We start from the raw sequence: 25,375 nt of genomic DNA on the forward strand, positions 1-25,375 counted from the left end.
GTGGAGGCAGGGCTTTGCAGGCAGCCATCAGGCTGTGAATCCCAATTAATGAATTTTGAGGCCAGCCGACAGCTGTCTGTCCTTTGAGTTACCCCTGAGATGGATTTGGCCCATTTGAATTCAGGTTGCCTCTACTTGAAGGTGGAAATTTCTTCCCAACTATCACTGAGTGCCTTCTCTGCTGAAGAAAAGGTATTAAGAAGTCTCCTTGTCACCTCTCTGGTGCTTCTGTGCACCTTGACCTCTTGAGACACTTTTATTTTCCCAAGACACAATTATTTTCTGCTCAAATGAAATCACCTGTAAAATCCTCAGTGGGTCCATCGCCCTCGTTTCTCTCTCCAGGACCATCTTGGCCTTTTTTAGCAAAGAGCAAGATACCCTAAGGCTGAAAACCATCCAAAAAAATCAAGACTGAGCACATTTGGTGTAGAACTCATGCAAAAAAGTTTTACATTGAGTACTAACAATATGCACGGCTACGAACAAGCCACTGGTGCGCTGCTCACGGTGCACAAAGCCACCCAGCCTGCCGGCACCATTTGATGTGCGGTATAAAGGCTCCAACTGTCCTCTCGGACCAGTTTTACAATAGCACGACTCCGCTTCCTCCGTGATGGTTGCTCCTGATTTAACAGAGCACAATAGAAACGTAGCTGTGGTCTAAAGAAACTGCTCTGAGAGTCTGCTGTGCTTGTGGAGAGAATGGCAGCCTTTCTTCAGCTGTCTGGAGGGATATCCTTCTCTGCTAAGCTCTCCAGAGCGATTTGGGAAGCCCCTCCAGGCAGCTTACCATAACTTTTCAGCTCTATAGGGCCGTTCCTGTGGGGGAAATGCTTCTGAAGTGCCCACGGCTTTGGGAAGCGATTGTGTTAAGTCTGACCCTTCCTCTGATCTTGTCTCTCCTCTGGCAGGTGTCCACGTCCTGAGCTGCAGGAACAATCCCCTGATTATCCCCGTCATCCATGACCTCAGTCACCCTTTTTATCACACCCAGGCTGTCCTCATTAGCTTCAGCTCCCAGTTTGTGGCCATCTCCGGGGTGGCCCTGCGTTCCTTCCACAACTTCGACCCCATCACCATCAGCAGCTGCCAGCGAGGACAGACCTACAGCCCGGCGGAGCAGAGGTGAGCCTGTCAGCCTGCTTCCTTCTGCCTCGCCACCCACCGCCCCCCGCGCCGCCCGCCTGCGCCGGGGGTTAAGAGGAGGCAGGAGGGGCACAGCAGCTGAACCCTGCTGACCCTTTTGTGTCGCCGGTAAAAAACCGGCAGTGTTCTCATTGATCAGGATGGATGGGACATTTAACCCGCATGGGATACTGTTAGTGAATTATTTCCTCTTCCTTTCTCCTCCCTCCTTTATCCCAAGCTTGGAATTGGGGCCAGTTAACTCTCCATACGTTCCCCAGTACAGCATCGTTTTTGCCACTCACACACCGGCTTCGATCTAAACCGCTTTGTGCTGCTAAAGTGCTACAGGGACCTCCCACGGAAGCGGTCGCACAGAGACAAAGTGATGCTTGTGCCCCGGTGGGGCCAGATCCTGCAAGGTACTCAGCCCCGTGCGGCCGGTGCTTGGCCACCAGCATTTGTGGTGCTTTTATGGCTGGGTAAGGGCCCTCAGTACCTCTCCGGATCCAGCCCATGTTCTGAAAAGCTCTGTGGGACCCCCCAGGATGAAAGGTTTATGGCTACCGTTTTATTCTTGTTGTTATTACAGACACATCAATAGATCACCACCAACCCCTCTCAGTCTCTGCTTTACAGCATCCCACAGAGATTGTGACCTTTTGTGGCCTCTGGTGCGGCAGCTTCATGGATCCTTTCAGCGAGGCAGTGAAAAGAAGAGGGGAGAATTTAGCAAAACCCCTGAAAGAATAATTTTTTTTTTCCCTTTGTGAATTCAAAGTTGTGAGCAGTCGTCATACCATAGCGGCAGCAACAGTAAAACAAGTTGCATATCCCGGCAAACCTCTGCTCAGCCTCCTAAGCAAGCTGTCAGGTTTTTTGATAATGTTCTGGCTTCTTTTTAGGGCCTGCTTTTATTCCAGGAAAGGCGGGAGGGTGAGAAGGGGGAGAGGGAAGGGAAAATAAAATGTAAAAAAAAAGGAGTATATCTATAGCTAAATCAATCCAGTCAGTGTGTTCTGACCTAGATTCAAGGAGTCTGATCATTCTGTGCAATAGGTTGTATAAATTCAGAGGCCCAAAGACAGCAGGATCAAATTTCAGATGAGAAGTCTAGTTGTGGAAGTTTGGCCAAATCCCAGTGCAGGAGCGGGACAGAAAAAGAGCGAGAAAGACCCACTGGAAGGAGATGGTGAGAAGCAACAGGGAGCTCGAGAGGGCTGAGATGCAGGGCCACATTCCTCCCTCTCAAGTTTTCAGTAGGAATTGAATCATTTGTTCACTTATGAAATTAGAAGTGCTCTGTGTTTAGAAAGTTATTTCCTTAATAAAAAATGTATTCCCCTTAGGCAAAGCTTCAGTGAGCCTCTGCAGCCCAGCAAACTAACCTTTAGAAATCTCTTGAAGAAGAATCACCCACCATTTGCCTCTTCTTTTTCTTCTTGATTTTTTTTTTGCATTGTTTTGTTTTCGTGATGCACTGAACCATCTCAGGCCCTTGCTCTCAAAAACTTCCGTCAGAGCCTTGCTCGTTCAAAGTAACATTTTAGGTCTTGCAGGTTACAACGCTGGATTGATCATGAAGTTTCCCATGTCAGTCAAGGAACTAGAAACTCTCTGAAATAAACCCCTGATCCAAAGCCAATTGAAATTGGTGGGTTTTTTTCCATTGTTGACAGTGCTATAGTGGAAAATCCCCAATTTGCCTTGTGATGGGATTGCTTTGGGTGACCGTGTATGCTTTCTTCTGTACAAGAAATTCTAAGCAGTTCAGGTATCCAAGATGTAGAGAAAGTTGTGCATTAAGTTGTGCAGCCAGGGAATAGGTGATGCCTTTGCTGTCACCTGCCAGGTTTTCCCTTTGTTATTTTACGCACTCCAGGAAGAACATAAAAAGAGGGATTTTTTAAGTTTATTCTTAACCAGTTCAGAAGCTGGATGTGGGTTTTCTACCTCCTGTGCTCATGGTCTCCTCATCAGACTCCCTTTGAGTTCCAGTCCCACACTGCCCATCCTTCCCTTCTCCCCTTTCCCCACTGGTTGCATTTGCCTAATATGATTTTTAAAATATTTATTTAATTTTTAAAGGAACTTTCCTTCCTATGTGTAAGCATCAATTTCACTGCTTTCATTTTCCTTAGGTCAACATGGATATTTTTGCCTGCTTTTTGGCTTCTCTCTACAAGAGAGATTATTTCTCTGTCTTCAAGGAGAATTATTTGGGTTGGAGAGGATTTATAGCCAGATACAGACACTTCTAGGCAAGGGTGCAGATTTTAAATATGTGAGGGAAAAGAAATATATCGGCCCTTAAAAGTTAACACAGCTTGTATTTTGAGGGTGAATGGATCACTCCCATGGGTTAGTGACAACTTAACTGAAAATAAAACATGCACTCCTGCTTCTTTCTTAAAATATATATTACAGTTAATATTTTAGAAGAGAAAAAGGAGCTTAAATGCAAAAGTCCCATTGAACTTTATAGGTAGTTGTCCTCAGTCATTGTTAGCTCTTTTGAAAATCCATTCCATCCTTCTGAAGACATTTATAGAGGGTTTGAAAAAAAAAATACTCTGTACTTTCCAGTTGTATTTTTCCAGTTGTTGGTTTTTCTGCTGCAGCTGACCACAGGCTCTTTTTTGTTTTCAGCAAAGTTTACCTCACTGCTGGAGATGTGCTGTAAAAACGACATGCTTTATTTCCACATTGCATCCTTAGACCAGATATAATGGCCCAGTTAGTTCTTCTCTTGCGCTTTATAGCTCAAATTATTATACTTTTATTATTTCCTATTTAGCCTTGTGGAGTGGACAGCGAAATAGGGTGTGCAGAAGCAGAGGTGTAATTTCCCACCCCGCAGTCACTCAAGCAGCAAGAAAGCCTGGTGCGTTGGGGCTGCCTTTGACAGCAGTTCTTCAGAAATCAGGTTTTTGTCCTTTGCACCACGTAGGAAACATCAGCTGGGGGTCTCCCATCCCTGGCAAGGCAGTTCTTGTGAAATGCTGCTTTCCCTCGGTGGCGTTTCCCTGCCACGTTCACAAGACCCGTCGCCTCTTCCACCCTGCCTGGTGCTGTTTGCTCCTCTCCTGGAAACTGCAGGTGGGAGGTGTGAAAACCCAGGTAGATACCCCAATTTAGCTGTCAGAATTGTGGATTTCAGGAGTTTCCAGCTTTCTAATCCTCCATTAACTCCATGTTTGCAATGAAGATAAGCCTCCCTGCCCCTGGAGCGGGCTCTGGCTCTCTGGTGTGCATGCCCCATGTTGGGCAGCTCCTTGGGCTTTCTAGTTAGTGTAGCACAAAGATTTTCTTTTCCTTTGTTTGGTTAAATCTTAGCACAAACTCACTGTTATGGCTGCAAAATTGCTTCTGCAGGGGAGATTTTGGGTTTACCTTCCTCCATAAGTGTGCACATCTGGGCGTTTGACAGCTGGGGGGGACCAGCACTGTAGACCAAGACCCACTCCTGGCCAACATGCCATCACCTGCCCTTGCCCTGGCCTCCGTGGAAGGCCATCCTCTGAGCTTCACCCTTTGCTGCCCCGAACAAGCCCCGGGGAGATGTCACCCACTCCAGCTCTTCTCTTTGTCTTGTTCTCTCCTGCTGTCAGCTTCCCCAACAAGAAATGATGAAGATAAATCTTCAGCAGTGGAACAAATGCAACTGCCCTTTATAACTCTGGTTATTTTTTTTTCTTTTTTTATTGGGGGGGGGGGGGGGGGGGGCAGAAAGGGTTTCCTCATCTCTTTTTTTGTGATTTAATGCAGCTTTCTCTTTCCCGATTCAGCCGCCTTTCCCCTGCCCTGCATTCTGTCATTAAGCGCAATCTCTGTCAGCTTGCTTCTGGTGAAATTAATGAATTTCTCACAGAACTGTTAATCATAGAAGCTTTGGTCCATGACATGTATTATAATTCAATGGGTTTTTAACCTTCACCCCATTTTGGTAATTGGCAAACGGCATCATTTGGCTTTTATTAAAGTGGAAGGCAATGCATTTTCTTTGTTTGCCTGGACAGACTCTGGCAGGGAGACCTGCAGGGCTGCTAACACCCAGGCACACGGTTCCACTTCCAGGCTGGCAGGGCGAAGGGGCTTTGAGAGCTTTATCAGTTCAATATGGACCCCCCCGACGGGCAGGAATATCTCACACAACGAGGTGCAGGCAGGCTGAAGGCAGAGCCAGTCCCCAAGGAGAATGTTGCCCTGCCAGTGGTGGGGACAGTGGTGAGGATGTGGTGGCTCATGCCTCTCCTTCCCCCACAGCTTACCTGGGGTTGGATCAAGTGTTTTCTGTAAATCTCTGGGTTTATCCACATTCCTGAGCCTGGCAGTTTGAAATAGGGTTTTGCTGTGATTGCTATCGAGGGTCAGGCCCAACGGGACTGCAGTGAGATTGCTGAAGGAACCATAGGTGATGCTACTCATTTGGTCACTCTCGTGGACCAGATTTGAAGGCAAACGCCTAAAAGGAAGGGGTTTGATCCTTCTTCCAGTGGCACAGTCAGCACAGGTTCACTGGTCCCCATCCAGCCCCAAGGAATTGGGTAGATGTTCTTCGAGATTTTGTGTTAGTACAAGGAGACCAGTGTGTTTTAGCTGAAGACTGAAGAAGATAAATTCATTGCCACCTTTGCAGTTCATACTTTGTTTTATTTCTACAACAAGGAATGTGGCTAGCAGCCTTTGCTTTTCAAGATGCTGCGTATATATTTGGATTAGAGAGAGAGAATCTGCTCTTGCTTTTAGAGGAATCTCTACAGAGTTGAAGGCAAACCCACTGTAAGGATAAATCTGTTAGAAAAACTCTGAGAAGGCTACACGTGTGTGAGTTGTATGTACGTATGGTGGTGTAGAACAAAACCAAAGTATGCTTCGGATCTGCAGTCCAGGCTGGCCTGGACTGTGGAAAAGGAAGTTTTTCCTGTGTACAATAGATACTGATGTGGCTCTTCTCATAACAAGTGTATACCATGAGCTTTTATGCTTACATATGCATATATATGTGTCAGAGCTGTCACGAAGGAGACAAATAATTAGGGCAGTATGTTAAGATGAGTTCTTGGAAAAGTGCTTGACCCCAGGGTTAGGAAGAAAAAGTTTGGCTGCTGTAAGCTTTTCGAAAGAGGAAGTCCTGGATTGTTTTTATGTGAGGAAGGAAGAGTTCCACTTAATTGTTATAATTCTCTATAAACATGTTAAAATACAAATGTTTCTAGGATTGTGTCACTAAGACCCCAATTTAGCAAAGCCCTTAGCTATTTGCTTACATCCCCCTGTAGTCAAATCTTTCAGTGGGACTTAACCGTGCTTTTGAAGTTAGGCACATATTTAAGCACCTTGCTGAATTGGGGCCAATATTGGCACAGAGAAATAAAGATTTAGAGGCTAATGACTGAGCTCATTTAGATTAGGGATGGGCAGAATGGATTTGAATAAACTAAGAACTGGCTCAGAACTTCAGCCTGCGTGTGAAGCTAACTCAGTTCAGGGCTTTTTACATCATCAGAACGGTTTGCCTTGATCTGTATTTTTAACATGGTGCAGGCAGTGGAACGCATGCAAGAAATCCACTGCTCCTTGCACACACCTTGGCATGAAAATGTTGCTTTAGGAAATCATACACTACCAGGGCAAGAACAGGAGCTGAGGTGGACCTAGTAAAATAAATAAACACTGTCAGGGCATATCGCGGGCACTGACCTTGTTCATTACATATGTATCAGTAAACCATTAGAGTGGTCCTTGGGTCCCTGGCATAGCTTTCATCCAGACCAGCTCATACTCTGGCAAGCAATTTCCAGGTGCATTTGGGGAGTTAGGATAGACCAGGGATGATTTGAAATAGGCAGTTTTGATGAAGTCGCCCAATTTTGATTGCGAGAAAATGGGATAAGCTGTCCTATGCCAGGAATCAACATGAGTTAAAGTAGAAGTGATTTCATTCTCAGATACTGTATATTGTTTCTTTCCTGAGGAATGCACAGTTTCTGGAGCATGTGATGATTAACCACTGTTAAATGGCAGGACCCATGCAAGAGCTTCTGTAACCCACAATTCTGCAATATGGATGTGATGGGTTCTTTGTCTAAACTTCCTACTTGGAAATATTAATTTCCCCTTCTTAATTCTGCATTTGCAGAACTCAATTCAGGATCATGACTTCAAAATTCATTGGGATTTACAGCTGACAGTAGCTGATACCAAATTGGAACCAGTAGCTAGAGAACCAGAAATATTTAAATTGGAAACATTTGGTGGCAGTGGTTGTTTTTTTACAAAAAGTGAATGGTTGTATTGTTTGTCACTGAAGTCATTCATATAGAGTTACAGACAGAGCGAGCTGCCCAGATGATCTGCTAACTGAGGCATAATCTGGAGCCTGGAGGGGGTGGCTAAAAATGTTCCCTGGCCATTTAAGAAGACCACAAGGGGACTAGTAAACAGAAAGAAGAACATCACAATAAGTGTTTCTTAATGCCTTTGTCTGTGGCGTTTCAGTTCTGTAGGACTTCTAAGCCCAGGCTTGCTCATCTGGTGTCCTGATATGAACTCAAAAAACCAGATTCTTTTTCCCCTTTACATTGATGGAAATGAAAAGCAACGCCACTGACTGCGGTGACGTTGCTCCAGATTTCCCTTTGTGCAAATTGCAAAGGTTTTCTTAGGCTCATCCTTCCCCCTGAAGCCATTCGAGGCTGAATTCAGTGCTACATCAATGTGTAGCACGTTGATTGACATAAGTATAAAATGAAATAGGTCTGCTATTATTTTATTTTTCCAACTTAAGTGCAAAAAGGTTTTCAGATTTTGTGGGAGTTTTGCAATGGGCAGTCAAGGTTTGCAATATGTACTTCTGAGAATGACTTGGCAATAGTGCTTGCTTTTTTCCTCAATGAGTCAACTTCCTCGTCACTGGAGCCCTGGCACGGGAAGAACTTGTATTGCAGCCTCACCATCTGAAAAATGGGGGGGAGCAAAGTGACAGTTAGCCTTCATGGGTAGGTGTAACTGGGATGTGTAGGGAGGGTTCAACAAGATATCATTCATCATTTATGCTCTCACTCAACATCCATGTTCCGACATTCTTGCTAAGGTTAACTGGTGACTTACTCAACTAGCAGTGCTGTGGGGTCAATAAGGTACTGCTCCGCTCGGGGAGCTGCAGTATGTGAGGCTCCCCGGGGTCTGCTGCCGAAACAGAGTGAAGTCTGCGGTTCGCACTCCCAGGCGATTCTTGTTGGGCATTTACAATTGCACGTGGCTGTTGTCCTCACCTCATTTCTCTGCAAGAGAAGACCACCTGGGCACTATGATACACTGTCCACTTGTTCTTCCTCCGTCTCATTCACAGTCTTATTGATTGGTGCAAAGTGAAATCAACAGCAGCTTAAATTTGTATGTCAGGCTGTGAATTTCAGTGACTGGAAAACATGTGTGAAAACCTTGGTATGGGAGGTGGGGGGGGCAGATCCTGCTGAAGGCAGGCTCACTCTGTGTAGGTCAGTTCTGGCAGAGAATCATCCATCCGTTCTGCAGAAGTAATGAGCGTCACAGTTGTAGTGCTGATAGACTGGGTGCTGTTTGTTGCATACAAGGGTATGGAGTTGGCCAAGACAGAGGTGGAATTCTCCTTTCTCAGTCCTGTCAGCAGCAATACTTTGTGCACAATGAGGAAATAAGATCTTTCTGAATGTAAAAATTGTTTATGGCTCATCGCACTCCAGGGAAGGGCCGCCACTGAACAAGCAACCTTAAATTACAAGCAGCGGGCACTTCCCATATAGCACTAGTCTGGGACTGAGAAATGAGTTGTGGAGGTACATAATACTGTCGTTTAATCTGATCTAGAGCTCAGTAGAGACATGTGCAGATGTGCTTCTCTATCAGTAACATGGAGATAACAATACCAGCCCAGGTGTCTCACAGGGGTGTCATGAAAAGTAATTAGATAATGTCTGCACAATGCTTTGAACACAGCAAAACACCATGTACATGCTAAGTCCTGTGCTTACTAAGGTGGATGGGGTTTTGGTGGCTGTTAACCCTTTTTCTAAGACAGGAAGAGCTTGCTTGTAATCCATTTCAAAATATGTGTATTGTGTGCTTTCCCTTCTTTCTGTAACTTTCTGTGTTTCGGGTTCTTACCTACCCATGTAGATGGTGAAATAAGTCAAGGTTTTCCCTCCTCAGAATTAGTTTAACTGTATTTAATTTAAATTCATTTAAATTTTCAGCAGAGGCATATCACCTTGTAGGAATCCTTAACCCTAGAAATTTTGTCTCTAATCCAGCAAAACGTCATCATGGAATGGTTTGGGTTGGAAGGGACCTTGGAAGGTCATCTAGTCCAACCCCCCTGCAATGAGCAGGGACATCTTCAACTAGATCAGGTTGCTCAGAGCCCCGTCCAGCCTGACTTTGAACGTTTCCAGGGATGGCACATCTACCACCTCTCTGGGCAACCTCTGCCAGTGTTTCAGCACCCTCATTGTAAAAAATGTCTTCCTTATATCTAGTCTAAATATACCCTCATGCTTTAAGACTCAGCATTTTCATTGCCCTTTAGCTGAGGGACTGCCCCATACTCACATTTGAACATGTGCTATAATGTTTGACTCAGGTCATCAGAGATGGTGAAAGATTTTGTGTCAACCAGACATCTCTGTGTATACAAAAATAAACCATAAACCTCTTTTTACAAGTTGTGCTAAATGTTACAATAATTTACTGTAGGGAGAACAGACAGTTTCCATCCAGGGAAACATTTTATGGATGGCAGGAGAGCAACCGGAGAGATCTGAAATGACAGCATGCTGCTGAGCTTGATAAGAGCTTATCAACACAGCTACACAGCTGATGTTTGGTGTTACTTGTGAAGTGGAATAAAATGAATGTGTTGATTTCAATCGAGTTTCTCAAAGATAAGAGTGTCGATCACAGAAACTCCTCCTCACATGTACGCACATGCACACTTATCACTAGCAATATCGGGCACTCCTGAATTCAGCAGAGATTTAAAATTGGATGGGGCATAAGGACTGCTCTTGGAGGGAGAGTGCTCTCGTGGGACGGATGGATGGATACATGTTGGTGCAGGAGTAGGAAGGCCGCAGTGCAGTTGAATATTGCAGAACAGAAAGTAATTCTGCAGAACTGGCAGGCTCTTCCCTTTTGCCACCAGACCTGTAATTTGCTTTCATTGTCATCACCGTTACCACTGTCCCTGTCCTTAGGAAAACATAACTAGAGGGTGTGCTTGTTGGCAAGGAGCCCTTTGCCGAGTCGGGTTCAGTATGCAGTCTGTGTACCTGCTGCCTGACAAGTGATGAGTTTGTCAGTCAGACACGCTTCCTCTTGTGGAAGGAATTAAATTAACTGAATAAAAATACCACTTCTTGTCTCCCACCTAGCTGCGTCCACTACTCCTGTGAAGCCAACGACTGCCAAAAGCTGGACATTGAGAACGCGCTGCTGAACTGCACCGGTGGCGGGTGGTACAACGGTGCCCAGTGCAATGTGAGCTGCAAGACCGGCTACATTTTGCAAGTCCAGCGAGATGATGATCTCAGCAAGAGCCAGGTTTGTTCTGCTGGTTTTGTATGACCCACGAGACAGGGATGAGCAAACAGATGTGGAGAAATTGAGAAATAACCCAGCCTAAGCACCAAAATCTCAGCTCAGCCTTGGGACAAGGCCTTATCCAAATACTTCTCATCAGAATAGGAGCCATCTGACTCTGCAGGAAGAGGTACTGGCAGTGAGCAAAGCTCAGATGTTCCCCGAATTTAGAAATTTTCAACCCAAAAGGTTCAAATATGTGTTCAGGCCTTCTCTGATCTCACTGGCTCTACTCAGCCAAAGTGTTTCTTGGATTGGTTTTTTGGGGGTGGGATGTTTGGTTTTTTGCACAACCAGTTTCTGGGCAAAATATCTCATTTTTATTCCTTGGGTTGAGGCTAACAATGTCTTAACTCCTTTGCAGTGTTTCAGTCCATCTGCTCCCAACCACACCCTGGCACTGCAGAAATGCATGGTATCAAGGGAGTGGAAAAAGCACCCAAACCTTCTTGCTTCCAAACAAAGCACCAAAAACCTACCCCAGTGGGCCAGGGAGTGCTTTCCATCTTCTCTAAGCCATGCATTAATATCCAGTCCTACAAAAGCAGCATGTCTTGATGCAGTGAGTGGGGTGTTGAGGAAAACTATCAATTTCTTTAAACATTAATAAAAATGTAGGTCCTTCATGCTGGGGGAGGTGGACGAGGTTTATGTGCAGCATGGCTCAGCCTCGGCATGCGACTGGGAGCAGGGTGCCCGGGATATGTGGGTGCAGGGCAGACACCCCAGTTTGTGCTCTCATCTCTAATGCTGCCGGATCCCATGAGTGTGACGTGGGGGTGGTTTCCCCCATCGGCACCTTCTCACGTGTTGTCGGGGCAGCACACACATCTGGGGCCGGGGAGGGTTGGGGGCAGGCGGCCACGCTCAGCAGCCTGTCTGTATTTGTGAAATACTGTGTTCTTCATAAGCTCGCAGAGGGGGGAGACAGAGCGGAGGGGAATGAGTCAGCCCTTTCAACTCAATTACAAAACAAATACAAGACCCCGCGAGCTGGGCCTCTTCCATCCTAATTGGCATCAGCACCAGAACCCCAGCTCCAGCTGAGCATTTTTACAGAACAGAAAACAAGTTCTCAAACGAGCCTGAATGGCTGAACCAGGAAATAGTTGGAAGGGTTCTGTACATTGAGCACACAGGAATCCCAAACCAAATAAAACAGCCTAAACATGTTTCACCAGTGCTGCATTACTTAAACACAAGAAGTACCTTTTGGCGAGGCTCAGCCAACTGTATATGGTTTTGTCCTGAGAAGTTTGGTTTCAGAGCCTTGATCAGACTCATATGACAGGAATGGAGGATTTTAGCACCCCTAGCTGACGTGATTCACTGCCTATTACAACATGCTTCCTCTCGCCCTGGTCTACTACTGCACTTCATCGTCTTTTTTCCACCGATAAAACCCCTGAGGCCAATGGCTTTGTTTTGCTGGGTGCTGTGCATTCGCTGTTCAAATCAGGGAAGGAGTGGAGCATCTTAAGGATATCCATGTTCAGCTAAGCACGTTAAACGCATGCTTTGAAAGTTTATTCATGTGCTTTGGAGATCTGTTGAAAAGGAACGGACAGTTTCTTTCACTATCGTCTTGTTTTATTTCTTTGTGTCAGGTGCTTCAAGCCAGAACTTGTGGAATGTGTAGGCAAGAAATGAATTATCCAAGAAAGTCCGGAATCCGTGGTTTGGATTCCTCGTATTGTGTTGTATTGAATTGCATTGTGCTCCTTCCACAATTGCTTCCCAGCTTCAGCTCCTTTTCTGATCTCAAGCATTTGGAGATGAGATGGGGCATGTGGGTTGTTGTCTATGGTCAGAGGGACTTTCTGCTGTGATTGAGGAACGTTGCACAAAGCTGTTGGTTGTTTCACTGTTGTCGTTTAGTTGAATATTTTGCTTGTTTGACTGATTTGAGGGTCTAGAGCTATTTTTTTCTCATTTAACTGATGGGGGGGCTGCATGAGGAAAAGGAGGAAGGAAGGTAGCTTTGCACATGCTGATGTTTCACACTCTTGGGTAGGTAGGGGGCTGAGGTGAGGTTCAATGTCTCAAAGAGTAGACTGAACATCGGTGGCCCATGACCACTGCATGCCGATGAAGACAAACCAGCGAAAACACCCTGGTTTAGCAGCTGAACCACATTTGTCTTCCGTATTTCACTGAAAGGCAGAAAAAAAGGGTGAACAGAGAATTAAAAGCAAAATTTTCAAAAGCGCCTCAGAGATGTAGGGGCACAAGTCACATTTCAAATCAATCTTTTACATCTGAGGGGTCTTTGAAAATCTTCTTAACAGTTCCTGCACTTTCTGGCCTCTGTGTCTTCTGAAGCCACCATTTTAATCAGTCTTAGGGCAAAAAATTCATTCATCTCTGCTCTCTAGAAGCTCCCATTCCCAAATTCTGTTAAAACTCCATAAAATCACCAAACCCTAAAACCCGTCAGCACTATGTGCAGTAGAAACTGTTTGCTGTTTGAAAATAAAAAAACAGCTGAGCTGTTTACAGACACTTGGGCTCTCTCTCGTCCTCATTTAGGGACTTCAGCAACAACAACAAAAATGGGTTTGCATAGTGATGGAGCAAAATCCTTCATGTATCTTTCTCACAAAGAAGATCTCTGGATGTTTTCATTTCCCCCCCGATTTCTTCCCACCCCCCTGACAACTTCATCGCTCTTTCTTCTCTTCTCCCCCTTTTCCCCCTTTGTCTTTCAGTGCTTTCCTCCCCCTTGTCCTTCGCTGAAAGCCCCGCTCATTCAGTTACTTGTTGTCATCTCTCCTTGAAGCTACCACCACTGCTGCTCTGGTCAAGAGGTGTTATTTAAAACCCAGCAGCTCCCTAATGTTGTGCAAAGGCATCATCAATCATGCCAGGAAAAGAAAGCGCGGCTCATGTGGGTTCAATTAGAGGCACAGTAGTGGGCAGAAGTGGAAGAATACTTAGAGGGGAGGGCACAGCTGTTCATTTTTAAGGAGAGGAAACTTCACACGTGAAGCATCGCTTGAAGAAGGAGCCGGCTGGGATCTTGGGCAGCAGGAAGGAGACATGAATTCTCCCAGGCTGTTAAAAGTCCCAAGAAACAAATCTTTCTGGCACCAGATTTGTTTAAGTTTGCATCCTCTTCACTGTACCGCACACTGTATCTTTGGAGGCCCCCTTTTTTTTTTTCCTCTTTTCTCATCCTCACCCGCCCTCCCTCCTTGCATAAGCTTCGTTTGGAAGGCAGGACATGAAGGGAAGCGGATGCCAGTCAAAGCAGCACAAAGTGCCCAAAGTGACAGCTAATAAACCAGATGAGAAAGCCAAGTGCTTCGTATGGACTGCTGTGAGCTGGGTGACCTTGTCAGATCAGACAGGCGAAACAGGCACGTGCCTGCTCAGGCTTAGGGTGGGAGAAATGCAAAGGCAGATGCAGATGCTGCCACTAAGATGCAATGCCAGACCCGAAGGCGGCACTGCTCGGGCTGAGGCGATTGGAAATACCCCCGAGGTGTGGCGTGGTGTTGAGGAGAGACGGGCTCCTGCTCAGCAGCATGGGGTCCTGCCCCTGGGCACTGCAACGATCTCACCTTCAAGTGGGATGTTGCAAGAGGGAGAAGCTGAAAGCTGGTGGGTGCCATCTATGGTAATTTCCGTGGTAACGTTGTCCTCTGTGCTTTCAGTCAAAGCCACTAGTCTTTGTCTCCATTGTGGGGAATGTTCTCTGTTATGTTCTGCTGCAGAAGCGCATGTGCTCCTATTGCTTGAAGTGATGACATGATAGACATGCTCTAAAATGTGCCATTATTATGTCTGACCTTGAAAACCTCAGCTTCCATCGTACAAAGTGTGGAACAAATTACTGGAAAAAGCTGAGAAGCCAGGGTCTTACCCACATGGGCACAGCTTCTCTGCATGGAAATGGCCTTGCCAGTGTGCCAGGAAGAGGAAAAGCCTTATGGGTCTGGAAGGAGGTGACTGTTCCAGATTTGTTTAGTGTTTTTGTTGGGAAAGTACCGTGGGGAAAAACCCAGAGATGAAAACAGGGAGAGACTTAATTATTATTTTTTTTTTTTTCACATCAAGGTCTGGAACAGGGGCGGAAATAAAGTGCAGTGGGAGAATAGCTCTAATGAGGGATCCCTTCCAAGGAGGGTTGACCCCAGGCACATTGCATTTCCAGCAGGCCATAGTGCCCTGCAGCTTTCTGCTAACAAAGACCATGGCTGCAGCTGAAATACTCTCATGAGTGTTAGCTTGGGCAAAATGTTCTTGCTCGTTTTCTGTAAGGTGTGACTGTCATGCACAGATACTGCTTCTGTTTAAATTTTGGTGCTATATTCCAGATTCTGAATTTGTACTGTTTATTTGGTGTTCTGTAGAGGTACATCTGATGTGCAACCCTGTCGTTAGAGAAACTCCCTTGTGCACCATACCGTGTCTCAGCAGCCAGTATCAGTTAGTAGGAACAATCATTTATTCCTAAACTAGATCACACCAACACTAATAACTGAATTCTTGAAGTTGAGTCTCCTGTCACTGATAGAGCTTCCCTGTGCTCAGCATGGATCCAGCATCCAGCAAGATACAGTGCAAGACTCATGTCTTTTCCATAACATTCGGATAGCCCCTGACATCAATAGCTTGGTTTTATGTTTTAACCTCCTGCTGTCAAGGTGTCCAGCAGCCATGGTGCTGGAGTATTATTTGATGATAGCATCTGTTAAGGGAAATGGAGGCTTTGCTGAGTGCTGGAGCAACCCAGCCTGGAGTGCAAATGTGGTGGTGCTGCTGCTGTGTGTATGCGTTATGAAGACATGGAAATAGGCTATATCATCCCTTCTCCTGTGGCCATCACACCGCAAATTCCTCGAAGCACAGGCATCTTCAAGGCATTCAACTGTCTACACAATATATATACACTTTTTAATGGTGCAGATATTCTGATAAGCAACAAAGGCAGAATTCATCGCCATAGGGAGTAAAATGATTGGGAATGAGAACACAGAGTGTCACTTCACCTGAGCGCTCCGAGAATCCCAGAATGTGCTACTCTAAATTTGTAGAAAAGGCATTTTTTTCCATCAGCAGTGCTCCCTGTTTAAATAAACTCCACGGTCTAGAAAAGGGGTTTTGTGCCCACTTGGGAAGTGTCCAGTTTCTCAGCTCTGGGACTGCTTTTTCCATTCTGAATGCAACCATATATCAAAGGGAGACAGGTCTGAACTTCTGTTGAAACCATTAGGGTGTTTTTGCAAAAAGGGAATCCAGGTCCCTTTGATGTGTGCTAGAAAAATTCCCCTTCCTTTTATAAACCCAGATCAATGGTCGGCGGTGCAAATCTCCTGTGAGTATACTAGCCCTGAATAAAATATTCCCTGGAGGCAGAGGAGTGCTGCTGTATGGCTTGGTCAGATTCCTCACCGGTATCTTCCCCTTCTCATGTTTGGGTTTCTCACATTTCTTTCTCTTCTGTCCCTCTATTCTGGTATGGAGGGAAGAGTCCTACTTTCAGATTCTTCACTTCTATTTTTTTAATAATTTTTCCTTTGTAATTAGAAAGTGGATATGTTGTTTATTCTGTTCTCTTTGCCAGCATCTGTTTGTCCTTCGGTCACCCAGTAAATTCTTGAGCTTAGCTTTGGATGAGTGGCTCCGTTACCTCCCCCCCTTTTTTCTTCTCTCTCCCTAGCACTTGAGGATTTCAATCTGCTGCATTGTTTGGATTATTCCTCAAATCCATAGAGGTGTAGCTTCTGTGCAGCTATGATGGTAGAATGACATTAGGGAAGTCAGGGCATAGGCACTGACTCTGTGTTCAACCTCTCAAGTGCCAGGTGAATGTATGGGCAGGATGCTCTTGGGTCTGTCCATTGCAAACTCCTCCGGGAAAAAGTCTGTCTCTCAGGCGTGCATGTCGCCGGTGCCAGGGCAGCAGGGCCCTGAGTTCACGTGGAGCCTCGGGGCACTCTGATAGTAGAAGCCGTAACAGCAGCTGTCAGTATCTGAACACAATGTTGACATGGCCCAGGCCACCTCCCTTGGTACCCCGGTCCAAGGGTGACTGACACCACTTGGGAGAGCCTCGGAGGATGGGAGTCCCAAATGGGTTCATGTCAGGTTGACTTTTCCTTCAAACCCAAGAGTGAGTTTGACTGCTCAGAAGTACATTGGGATCCCCTTGGAGTGGCTGTGTCACTGCAAAGGTGACAAGGACCGGGGATAGCTGTCAGCTCCAAACAGCTCAGATCTGCACGGTCCTTTCTGATCACAGGGCAGAGCAGCAGGCTTCCTGGCTTGTCTCGGGAGGTGATGCAGAGTTCAGATTCTTTGTAGTGCTCTTTGGTGCACTTTGGTGTCTCACCGCAGAGGTGACGGAAATACCTCCTGGTTCTCTGACACTGTTTCTTGTGGGACCTTGGTGGTTTTAGTAGCTGCTGTCCAAATGATGATGGTAGGATCAGGCCCAGTTTTGCTTAACTTCTGAGCCAAAATAATGGCTGTTACTAGGCTTGAAATGGTTTTGATCTCTCCCTTGCTGGCTGTGGTGGCTGTAGGCCTGTGTCTTTTTTCCAGATGGAGTCCAGCATCACCATGACTTGCACAGATGGGAAGTGGAACAAGCAGGTGACCTGCGAGCCCGTGGACTGCGGTGTCCCAGACCAGTACCATGTCTACCCAGCCACCTTCAACTGCAGCGAGGGGACCACCTTTGGCAAGAAATGCTCCTTCACTTGCCGACCTCCTGCTCTTCTGAAAGGTATCGGAGGGTGTCTGTGCAGTGGCCTGAGGATAGCTGCACAGCTAACACAGACTGTTCCTAGTAATATATGTTACTGTTGCTGTTGTTTTAGAATTATTCGTGATATTTTAAGTATGAAGAATTATGAGACTCTATGGGAAGGTTTATTTATATTAGAAGTTAAGTTCCTTTGCATCTCTCTATTACCTTCCTTTGACCTTTCCTTGATCACGGCTGGCCAGGCAGTAATGACTGAATATTGCTTCCATACAACCAAAACATGGAAAAGTCATGGGGATAAATCAAACTGAATTCTCTCATCTTCTTTCCCATGCCTTCTCTGTTTTCTGTGTCTCTCTCCCTTCTATGCCCCCTCATGTATTAGGAAAGGCAAGAGAAGACTGAAAAGTCCCATGTCCCATTGGCACAGTCCCCCATCACTGTTTTTCCTAATCCACCCATCACGTCTCTCTGCACTCATCTTGCTCTACCTCTGACCTTTCTCTTCTCTTCTTGTTTGGGACTCTCTACGATTTTATTTTTTTTTCTTAAAAATAACACACTCTGCTGTCTTCTGTCCCCCCGTCCCCCCCCCATCTTCCGTGCTGTTTTTCTGCTAGCATAGCATCCCCATCATCTTCTCAGCACCATCAACTCTCCTGCTCACTGGCACATAACCCTTTTTGATCTGGTCCTCAGGAAACAAGAAAAGATATCGTTGTTAATTTGAAGGAACATTAGAACCCAATTAACTTGTCATCTTGCAGTGGAGTAATCTTCACTGCTGTTGTCAACTCAGGTACAAATGCTGTATACGCTTTTTTTTGTACATGTGGTATCACCTTTTCTGCTAGAATTCATTGCAAACCCCAGAAAAGGCATGGGAAGTATTCTTCATTTCAGTGAAAGGATACGTTGATTCCTTCATATATCACCAAATTGCTTAATTCTTTTAACTCCAGCTTAGGAGGGTAACCACAAGCAGCTAACACACAGTGAAAGTTAAGACTGCTCAAAGGGGAGATATTTATCAGAATTCCCTTTTTCTGTTCATACACTCAGAGGGTCATCTTCAACAAGAGGTGTTTTTTCATTGAGAATGCCTGGAATTTTTTTGAGGGGGCAGTGAAAATAATGATATTCAACGTGACCAACAAGAGCTTCAGCTGGAGACTCTGGTGGGGGTAGCTGGAGGGACGATGACCAACCCCCAGGTCAGGGGGTGCAGCTGTGGTGTGTAGCATCACTTTTGTCCAGAAACTCTGTGAGCTGTGAGGTAAAGGCACCATTTGGTGTTCAGCTATCAGAGATGACTAATAGATGTTGCCACCAAGCTTCTGGAGAATGGCGTTCGAATGACTCATGCCTAATTCAATCACTGACCACTGACGTCATGACAGCCACTGTTGGTAATGTCACAGCTTATCACTTTGCAGTGGCAAGTATGATATCACCGCGGCTGGTCTGCAGAGCTGCTGCATGAGTCAGAGCAGAGGAGCACACTGGTGCTCTAGAAAAGAGCTCTCTTCTGCACAAAATACCTCTGCAATCATCTGCAGTTGGGGAGGGGAGAGAGAAAGCCAGGGCTGATTTAATGCAGCTTCTCTTATCTTTGTGGGTAGGGCAGGAGGGCTCCTCCACATACCTTCCTGAGCCCTCCAGAGCCTTTTGTTTTCTTCTTCTTTGAATTCCAGCCTCATGCCCCGGCTCTCTTCCTTCCCTCTCAGAGAGATGGCATTGCTCTGGGGTTAGCAGTTTGTCAGTATTATTTTGGATAAGTCCGAAGCTGGCTTACTGTTGAAAATATGCCTTGTGGGTTGAGAAGAGTTCCTGCAGCAATGCTTGGGGATTTCAATAGAGTATTAGGGATTTTTGAAGGGTTAGTGGCTCATAGCTGTGCTTTGTTTCTTAGGAAAAGCTTATTCCTTTTCAACATACAGTATAAAATAACAAAGAATGTAAAATACACTGAGACTAGGCTACTTTTAGCTTAACCTTCTGAAGTCAAGTAGGTCAAAGCAGAGGCAAATAGATCTATTGTACCTTTTACCTTTGAGGTGCTGGCCAAGAAAGCTTCCTAAGGAAAATGAGTCTCTAATGAGTATTATGAATCGTATTTATCACAGTAGTCCCCAAGGACTGAGAGTCCCCAGCTGAGAATGGCTCCTCATTGTGTTGGAGTAGTGACTCTAATACTAACAGATGCTGCTCCAAAAGGCTCAAAATTGAAATAAAAAGGACAGATTCAGAGAAGAGATATAACACAGAAGCAGAATGAAGAATGTAATGGCACCAAACCCTCTGTTAATGCCATGACATTGGAGAGGAGGGGGTTGATGTATGAAGCAAGCTTCCTTTCAGAGAAGAACAAAATAAGGAAAAGAAATACAAAAGATTACAAAGCCAGTGTGGTTTCCCCTATGCTATAGCATTTCCTGAAATAAGCACTGTCTGCCTGTCATGTGAAAACAGTCCTTAATGATTTAATGCCATCATCTGGGAAGAGAAAATGCACAGGACATACACAGTTGAATTTGTCAAACCAACTGAGGTGGCTTTTGATATATTACGGGTGTAACAACATTTTGAAAAAAATAGTCCCGCTGAACGTTGTTAACTTTGCTCACTGTTCTTCTCAGGAAACAACAGCAACTTGACCTGCATGGAGGATGGGCTGTGGTCCTTTCCAGAGGCCCTGTGTGAGCTGATGTGTCGAGCACCCTCCATCGTCCCTAATGCAGATCTCCAGACTACTCGTTGCCGAGAAGATAAGCACAAAGTGGGCTCGTTTTGCAAGTACAAGTGCAAACCAGGTTACCATGTCCCTGGATCCTCCAGAAAAGCGAGAAAGTACGTGAAAGAGTAATGCCCTGCAGTCAGCATGATTCAGAAAGCCAGGAGTTAAACTGATTTTGGGAAAGGGATGGGCTGCTTATAACAGACTATATGTGCTGCAGGGAATATCACTGAGCAAGTCCTTCACGCAGATAGTTGTGCAGTTTCAAGGGGATTTAGGCACCTAGCTCACTTAGGCTTCTTTGAAAATCCTAACCAGTGCTCAAAAATCAGATCTTACCTTAGAAATACCCCTTTGATATGCAGCCTGGGGAGTCCCCTTTGAAACTCAGCAGGAAAGGGTTAGTGCTATCGTATGCTTCTGACTCTGCACAAACCCACTTCAAACCAACCACAGCCCACAAGCCTGGGAAGCAGAGTTTTTGGGAGACGTGTCCAAGGCCAAAAGAGGAGTTTAGGCTGGGCAGCTCAATGTTGGCTTTGCAAATAAACGTTATTTTTGCTCAGAGACCTCATGACGCAGATTCACGACTTGTTCCCCAAGTGTTAAAAGCTCAAGCACACCCATCCCCTGCAACCTGCTAGCAGAGCTTAGAGGCTTTAGAGGCTCTTCGCTGACTCAGCCACTCACTAAATGGTCTTGTTTTTTCTGCACAACAAGGCGAGCCTTTAAGATCCAGTGCACGCAAGACGGCACGTGGCTGCCAGGCGCTTGTGTACCCGTTACCTGCGACCCTCCGCCTTCCAAGTTTCACGGGCTCTACCAGTGCTCCAACGGTTTCCAGTTCAACAGCGAGTGCCGGATCAAGTGCGAAGATGATGACAATCAGTCGGTGAGTCTCTCTTATCCAAATTAGCTCACCCATACAAGCATGGTTTTATCGTATGTTCCCTAAGGACCCATTATTATATGTCTGTGTGCCATATGATAATTTAACTTTATAGAGTTTACAACTATTCAGGTGAACTGTCTCTAAACTTTAATGTTTTTCTGACTGTGAAGGTGTCATTTGGCATCGGGGTCAGATCCTCATTGGCGTAAATCAGCATGTTGCCTTTGAATTCCTACTGATACGAGAAGGTCTGGCCTTTAGTGTCTTGTTTGAAATGCTTAGTTTTCCTCCCCAGAGGTAATTATATTTTGTGAGATAAGTAACTTCTCCTAGAAGTGCTGCTGCTGCTTAATATGCTTGGGAAGAGCAAGTGGGGATGTAGAAGCTGCTGCTACTACAAGCACTGCAGAGAGCAGGGAGTGCTCTGTCAAAGGCCTTTTAATATCATTCCAGATTCTGAGGACATATTAAAAAGGGACCAACACTGCCCTAGAGCCAGTGATCTGAAAGACACCTCTGATGCCTGCTTCAAATGTTAAAAGCCAATTGCTGCCCCCAGTTCCTGCCGGGTTGGCCTGCCCCCTTCACGGGGACAGCAGGCAGAGCCCTGGAGTGTTGCATCAGGGCACCTGGAAAAGCTTTTCTTGTATAAGACTTACGTTGGGTTATAAGCCTTGTGAAATGAGAGTTGCACGCATGGGTGCAGATTGGGTGGGAGCTCTGGGATACAGGGTCTGTGGCTTTGTGCATCTACCACTTGCTCAGACCGGTCAGTGTGAGTACCATTGCTGCCAGTGCAAGGAAAGCGGGGCCACCAGGGTAATGACAACTGGTATAACAAGTTGGTGTTTGCTTTTAAATGAGCTGGACGTGAAGAGGAGCAAGCAGTGGAGTCAGGGTTACAGCAGTAATGAAGTGAGCTCTGGAAAGCGAGAGATAGAGCCATGTCTCTGTTCACTGCAAGGAAGAGTGTAGTGACTGTTCAGCTGCGAAAGCACCTTAAGCAAAGGAGCAGATAACATCTTGAGAAAGGGATTTGCAGAGAAAGGTATTTCCAGATATTCCAGAAAATAGACTACAGAAAAAGAGGGAGGACTCCTGGCACAAGCCAGAACCACTTGAGAGGTGTTAATTATTTAAGGATTAAACCCCACTAAGTCTCTCTCAGCTATATAAGGTGATAATGCACATTGCATCCAAGCAAGAAACCCAGCAGGGATTTTCACAAGAGATTTTGCAGGTCAGGGAACGATGGGCAGTATGTTACTATAGCAATGGATATCCTGGGATCTCTGAGTATGTTGCAGAAACTATACAATAGTATCCTCAAGCACAGCCAGCTCCAGGAACATAAATCAGGTTTCATGGCTCACCTTTAAAAATCATGCTTGAACCCTGGCATACAAATTGCAATGGAAGTGCACCACACTTGCTAAACCAGCAAATTGCGCTCAATTATCACTTAGCGATCTCTTCCTGAATTTGTCACCACGCTGAAAGATCATTACTCAGCTGTACATATGGCATCTCTTAATCACCAGGAACGTAATGGTCATTTAAGCAGGTACCTCCCCTGGCACCCAGAGCAAGGGTCTTCCATTTCTGAATATGGTGCACAAATCATATGAACAGTCAGATCTAAATTAATCAGTCTCTGCCAAACTGGCCCTTAGGTGAGAGTCACCAAGCTGGATCACACCCTGAGTCCATCTGGTCCATTATCCTTTCATATGATTTTCTTATTACTTCTGGCAATGGCCAGATGTCTAGAGAAGGGGAAGCAGGTCCCACGCAGTAGCCTGCTGATAAGACCACTCTGCATCTCGCTAAACATTATGTTCATCAACAAAGCTGAGCAAAAAAGGCATTAGGATATTAAGGACAAGACTAATACTGAAGGCTGCGCAATCTTCCACGCCAGTACCAGGGGCTTGTGCAGATCCCTGTGCAACAACGGCTGTGGGTCGTGGGGAAGAGCTCCTAGGAAAAGTTCAGCAGCCCCACTGGGATCCCAGTATAGGTAGCACACTAAAGGATCCCCAAAGATATCCAGCACAAACTCCAAGAGCAGGTTGGGTATATTGCAGGCAACATGCCTGGCATGTAAAATGGGTGAGGAGAAGCAGAGATCCTGCATGGTTCTCCCACCCAGCAAGGCCCTTGTGGGAGGTTTGGAGCCCAGCCACACCAGACATCCTCCTGTTGAATACCCCACATTACCCCATGGCAGTTAGGCTCGCAGATCCTGCAGAACAGCTTGCGCAGAAATCCCCAATGCCACGACGATAGATCTGACAAAAGATTGCCTATGCACTCCTTTGTTGTTTCTAAAGGGCATGATATTTCCCCTCGGACTTTGGTATTCATTCTTCAGTATCATACAGAGAATCTTTTCTATAAGAGAAATGTCATATTCTATTCCTTGCCCATTCCCACACCAGAGGATTTTTTTCTCCTTTCCACCTGCCTCTGTGCGTGTCTGTCTCAGCCTCTTCGCTTGCTGTCACTCAAGGCAGCCAAGCTCTAAAGAGCACGTTCTGCCCTGCTAAGCATCCCTGCTCGTGTCCTGCTTTCCTTCCTCCTTTAGATGGCCATTGGGGATTCTTTCTTTTTCGAGACAAAGATGGTGCAACTAGTTAGAAAATGGGAAGAGGGAAAAGGTTGTCTACGTTCAACACAAACCTCTCAACAACAAGAGAGAAGGCAAATGGGGTGAATGCTCCTTTATCGCAACTGAAGTGAGTCAGTTTTAAGGTGTAGACCTTGCAGGTAAAGACCCACCTTGTAAAGACATTGCATTGCCCAGAAGAGGCATGTGTGTGTTTGTATGCAGTGCAGGTTTCCTTTTTTTTTATTCTTTGGAAGAAAACTCCTTCTTGCTCCCCAGGGCTGGCAGTCCAAACTGGGGGCTCTTCCAGCTCCAGCAGAACTTCGCTCCCAGCTCAGCTCTGCCCGCTTCTCACTTCTCAGCCTGTCCTTGCTGTTGGTTTTGTGACTATTCTCGTTATCTCCTTCTCTCATTCCCAGGGCCGTGGAAGCAACGTGATTCACTGCCGGAAGGATGGCACCTGGAGCGGCTCCTTTCATCTCTGCAGGGAAATGCAGGGCCAGTGTGCGCTGCCCACACAGCTCAACAGCCACCTGAAGCTGCAGTGCGCCGGCGGCTACGGCATAGGTTTGTAAGCATCAACCCTGGCTGTCTGCCACGGGGGGATGCAGCTCAGGCGGGAGTGGGGAGCAGTGGGACAGGAGACAAGGAAGAGAATGGGAATGAGAGGGAGGAAGGAACGAGCCTGCAGTCCTTGAAGTCACCTTCTCCTGTGGACCTGTTTGCCTGAGTGAGAGGCTGCTATGGGAGGCTTTTCAGGGAACTGCTTTTAGGAAACATGAAGCTTTGAGAAGCCAGGCATCATGTAACATGCTCTGATTGCCTGCTTCTTGCAGTGCTTCCAGTTTTATCTTGTCCTTTCTTGGCCAGCTGGTTTTAATTGGCAGCCAGCACGCCAGACTATGCCAGAGACACATCTAGTCCTCAAAATATAGGGAGAGATTGTACCTGCATTTGCTCTTACACTTTTGTAATGTTCCTCTCCTTCAACCACATGCACACACACATGCCCCAGAGGCTGAAAGGCAGGAAGCTGGCCAGGAAGCACAGCACCAGGATAATTCAGGTCTCTCCAGAAAGAATATGAGACCAGCTGAGCATGCCCTTTGGTATGACAGTTGTTTAGGACCTGTTGTAAGGCTATGTTTTCCCCCTTCCTTCTGGGGTGCTTGGTCACTCTGCAAGGGGTGATGACTGCCTGCGCTCAGCTTTGCTTTGTGTCACCCAGGCAGAGGGAGGGATAGATGACACACTGAATTGTAGACACTATATTGTATTTTCAGCCCCCATTTCTGAGGTCTCCCTGCTGTAAGGGCTGCAACGGGAGCTGCGCTGGCTGCAGCCTGCACAGACTCGCAAGGCCCCTTCCTGCAGCCCCACTCCCAGCCCCTGCCAGCCCCCTCCTCCCTCCGCCTGTCCCTTTGAACTTGGGAGAAATTTCCTCGTTTTGCGGCTCCCTCATTATATCGCAGCCATGCAAGGGACCACGAGCCTCCTTGTGTTCCCTCCCTGGGGAGGAGAACACGACCTGGATGAGATCACCACTCTGTAATGATGCCAATTACAGATCATATATCAAAACAATTCCAACCCGCTCCTTTCCGTAAGTGTAAATAGCGTGGCAGAGCGCGGGAGAGCGAGCGGTGAGCAGGCTGTGGCGACTCTTAATGTGGT

General features: G+C 46.2%; 1 protein-coding gene across 1 annotated transcript in view; it reads left to right on the forward strand.

The window, feature by feature from the left end:
• Positions 1–25,375, forward strand: part of PAPPA (pappalysin 1) — a 184,297-nt gene that overhangs the window by 128,632 nt on the left and 30,290 nt on the right. Inside the window, exons 13-18 of the mRNA XM_069771839.1 lie at positions 915–1,128; positions 10,542–10,710; positions 17,299–17,482; positions 20,104–20,314; positions 20,922–21,093; positions 24,121–24,268. Of these exons, the coding sequence (XP_069627940.1) occupies positions 915–1,128; positions 10,542–10,710; positions 17,299–17,482; positions 20,104–20,314; positions 20,922–21,093; positions 24,121–24,268 (1,098 nt within the window). The remainder of the gene's footprint in view (positions 1–914; positions 1,129–10,541; positions 10,711–17,298; positions 17,483–20,103; positions 20,315–20,921; positions 21,094–24,120; positions 24,269–25,375) is intronic.

Source organism: Haliaeetus albicilla, chromosome 26 (genome assembly GCF_947461875.1).
Source record: "Haliaeetus albicilla chromosome 26, bHalAlb1.1, whole genome shotgun sequence".
NCBI classification, from domain to species: Eukaryota; Metazoa; Chordata; class Aves; order Accipitriformes; family Accipitridae; genus Haliaeetus; species Haliaeetus albicilla.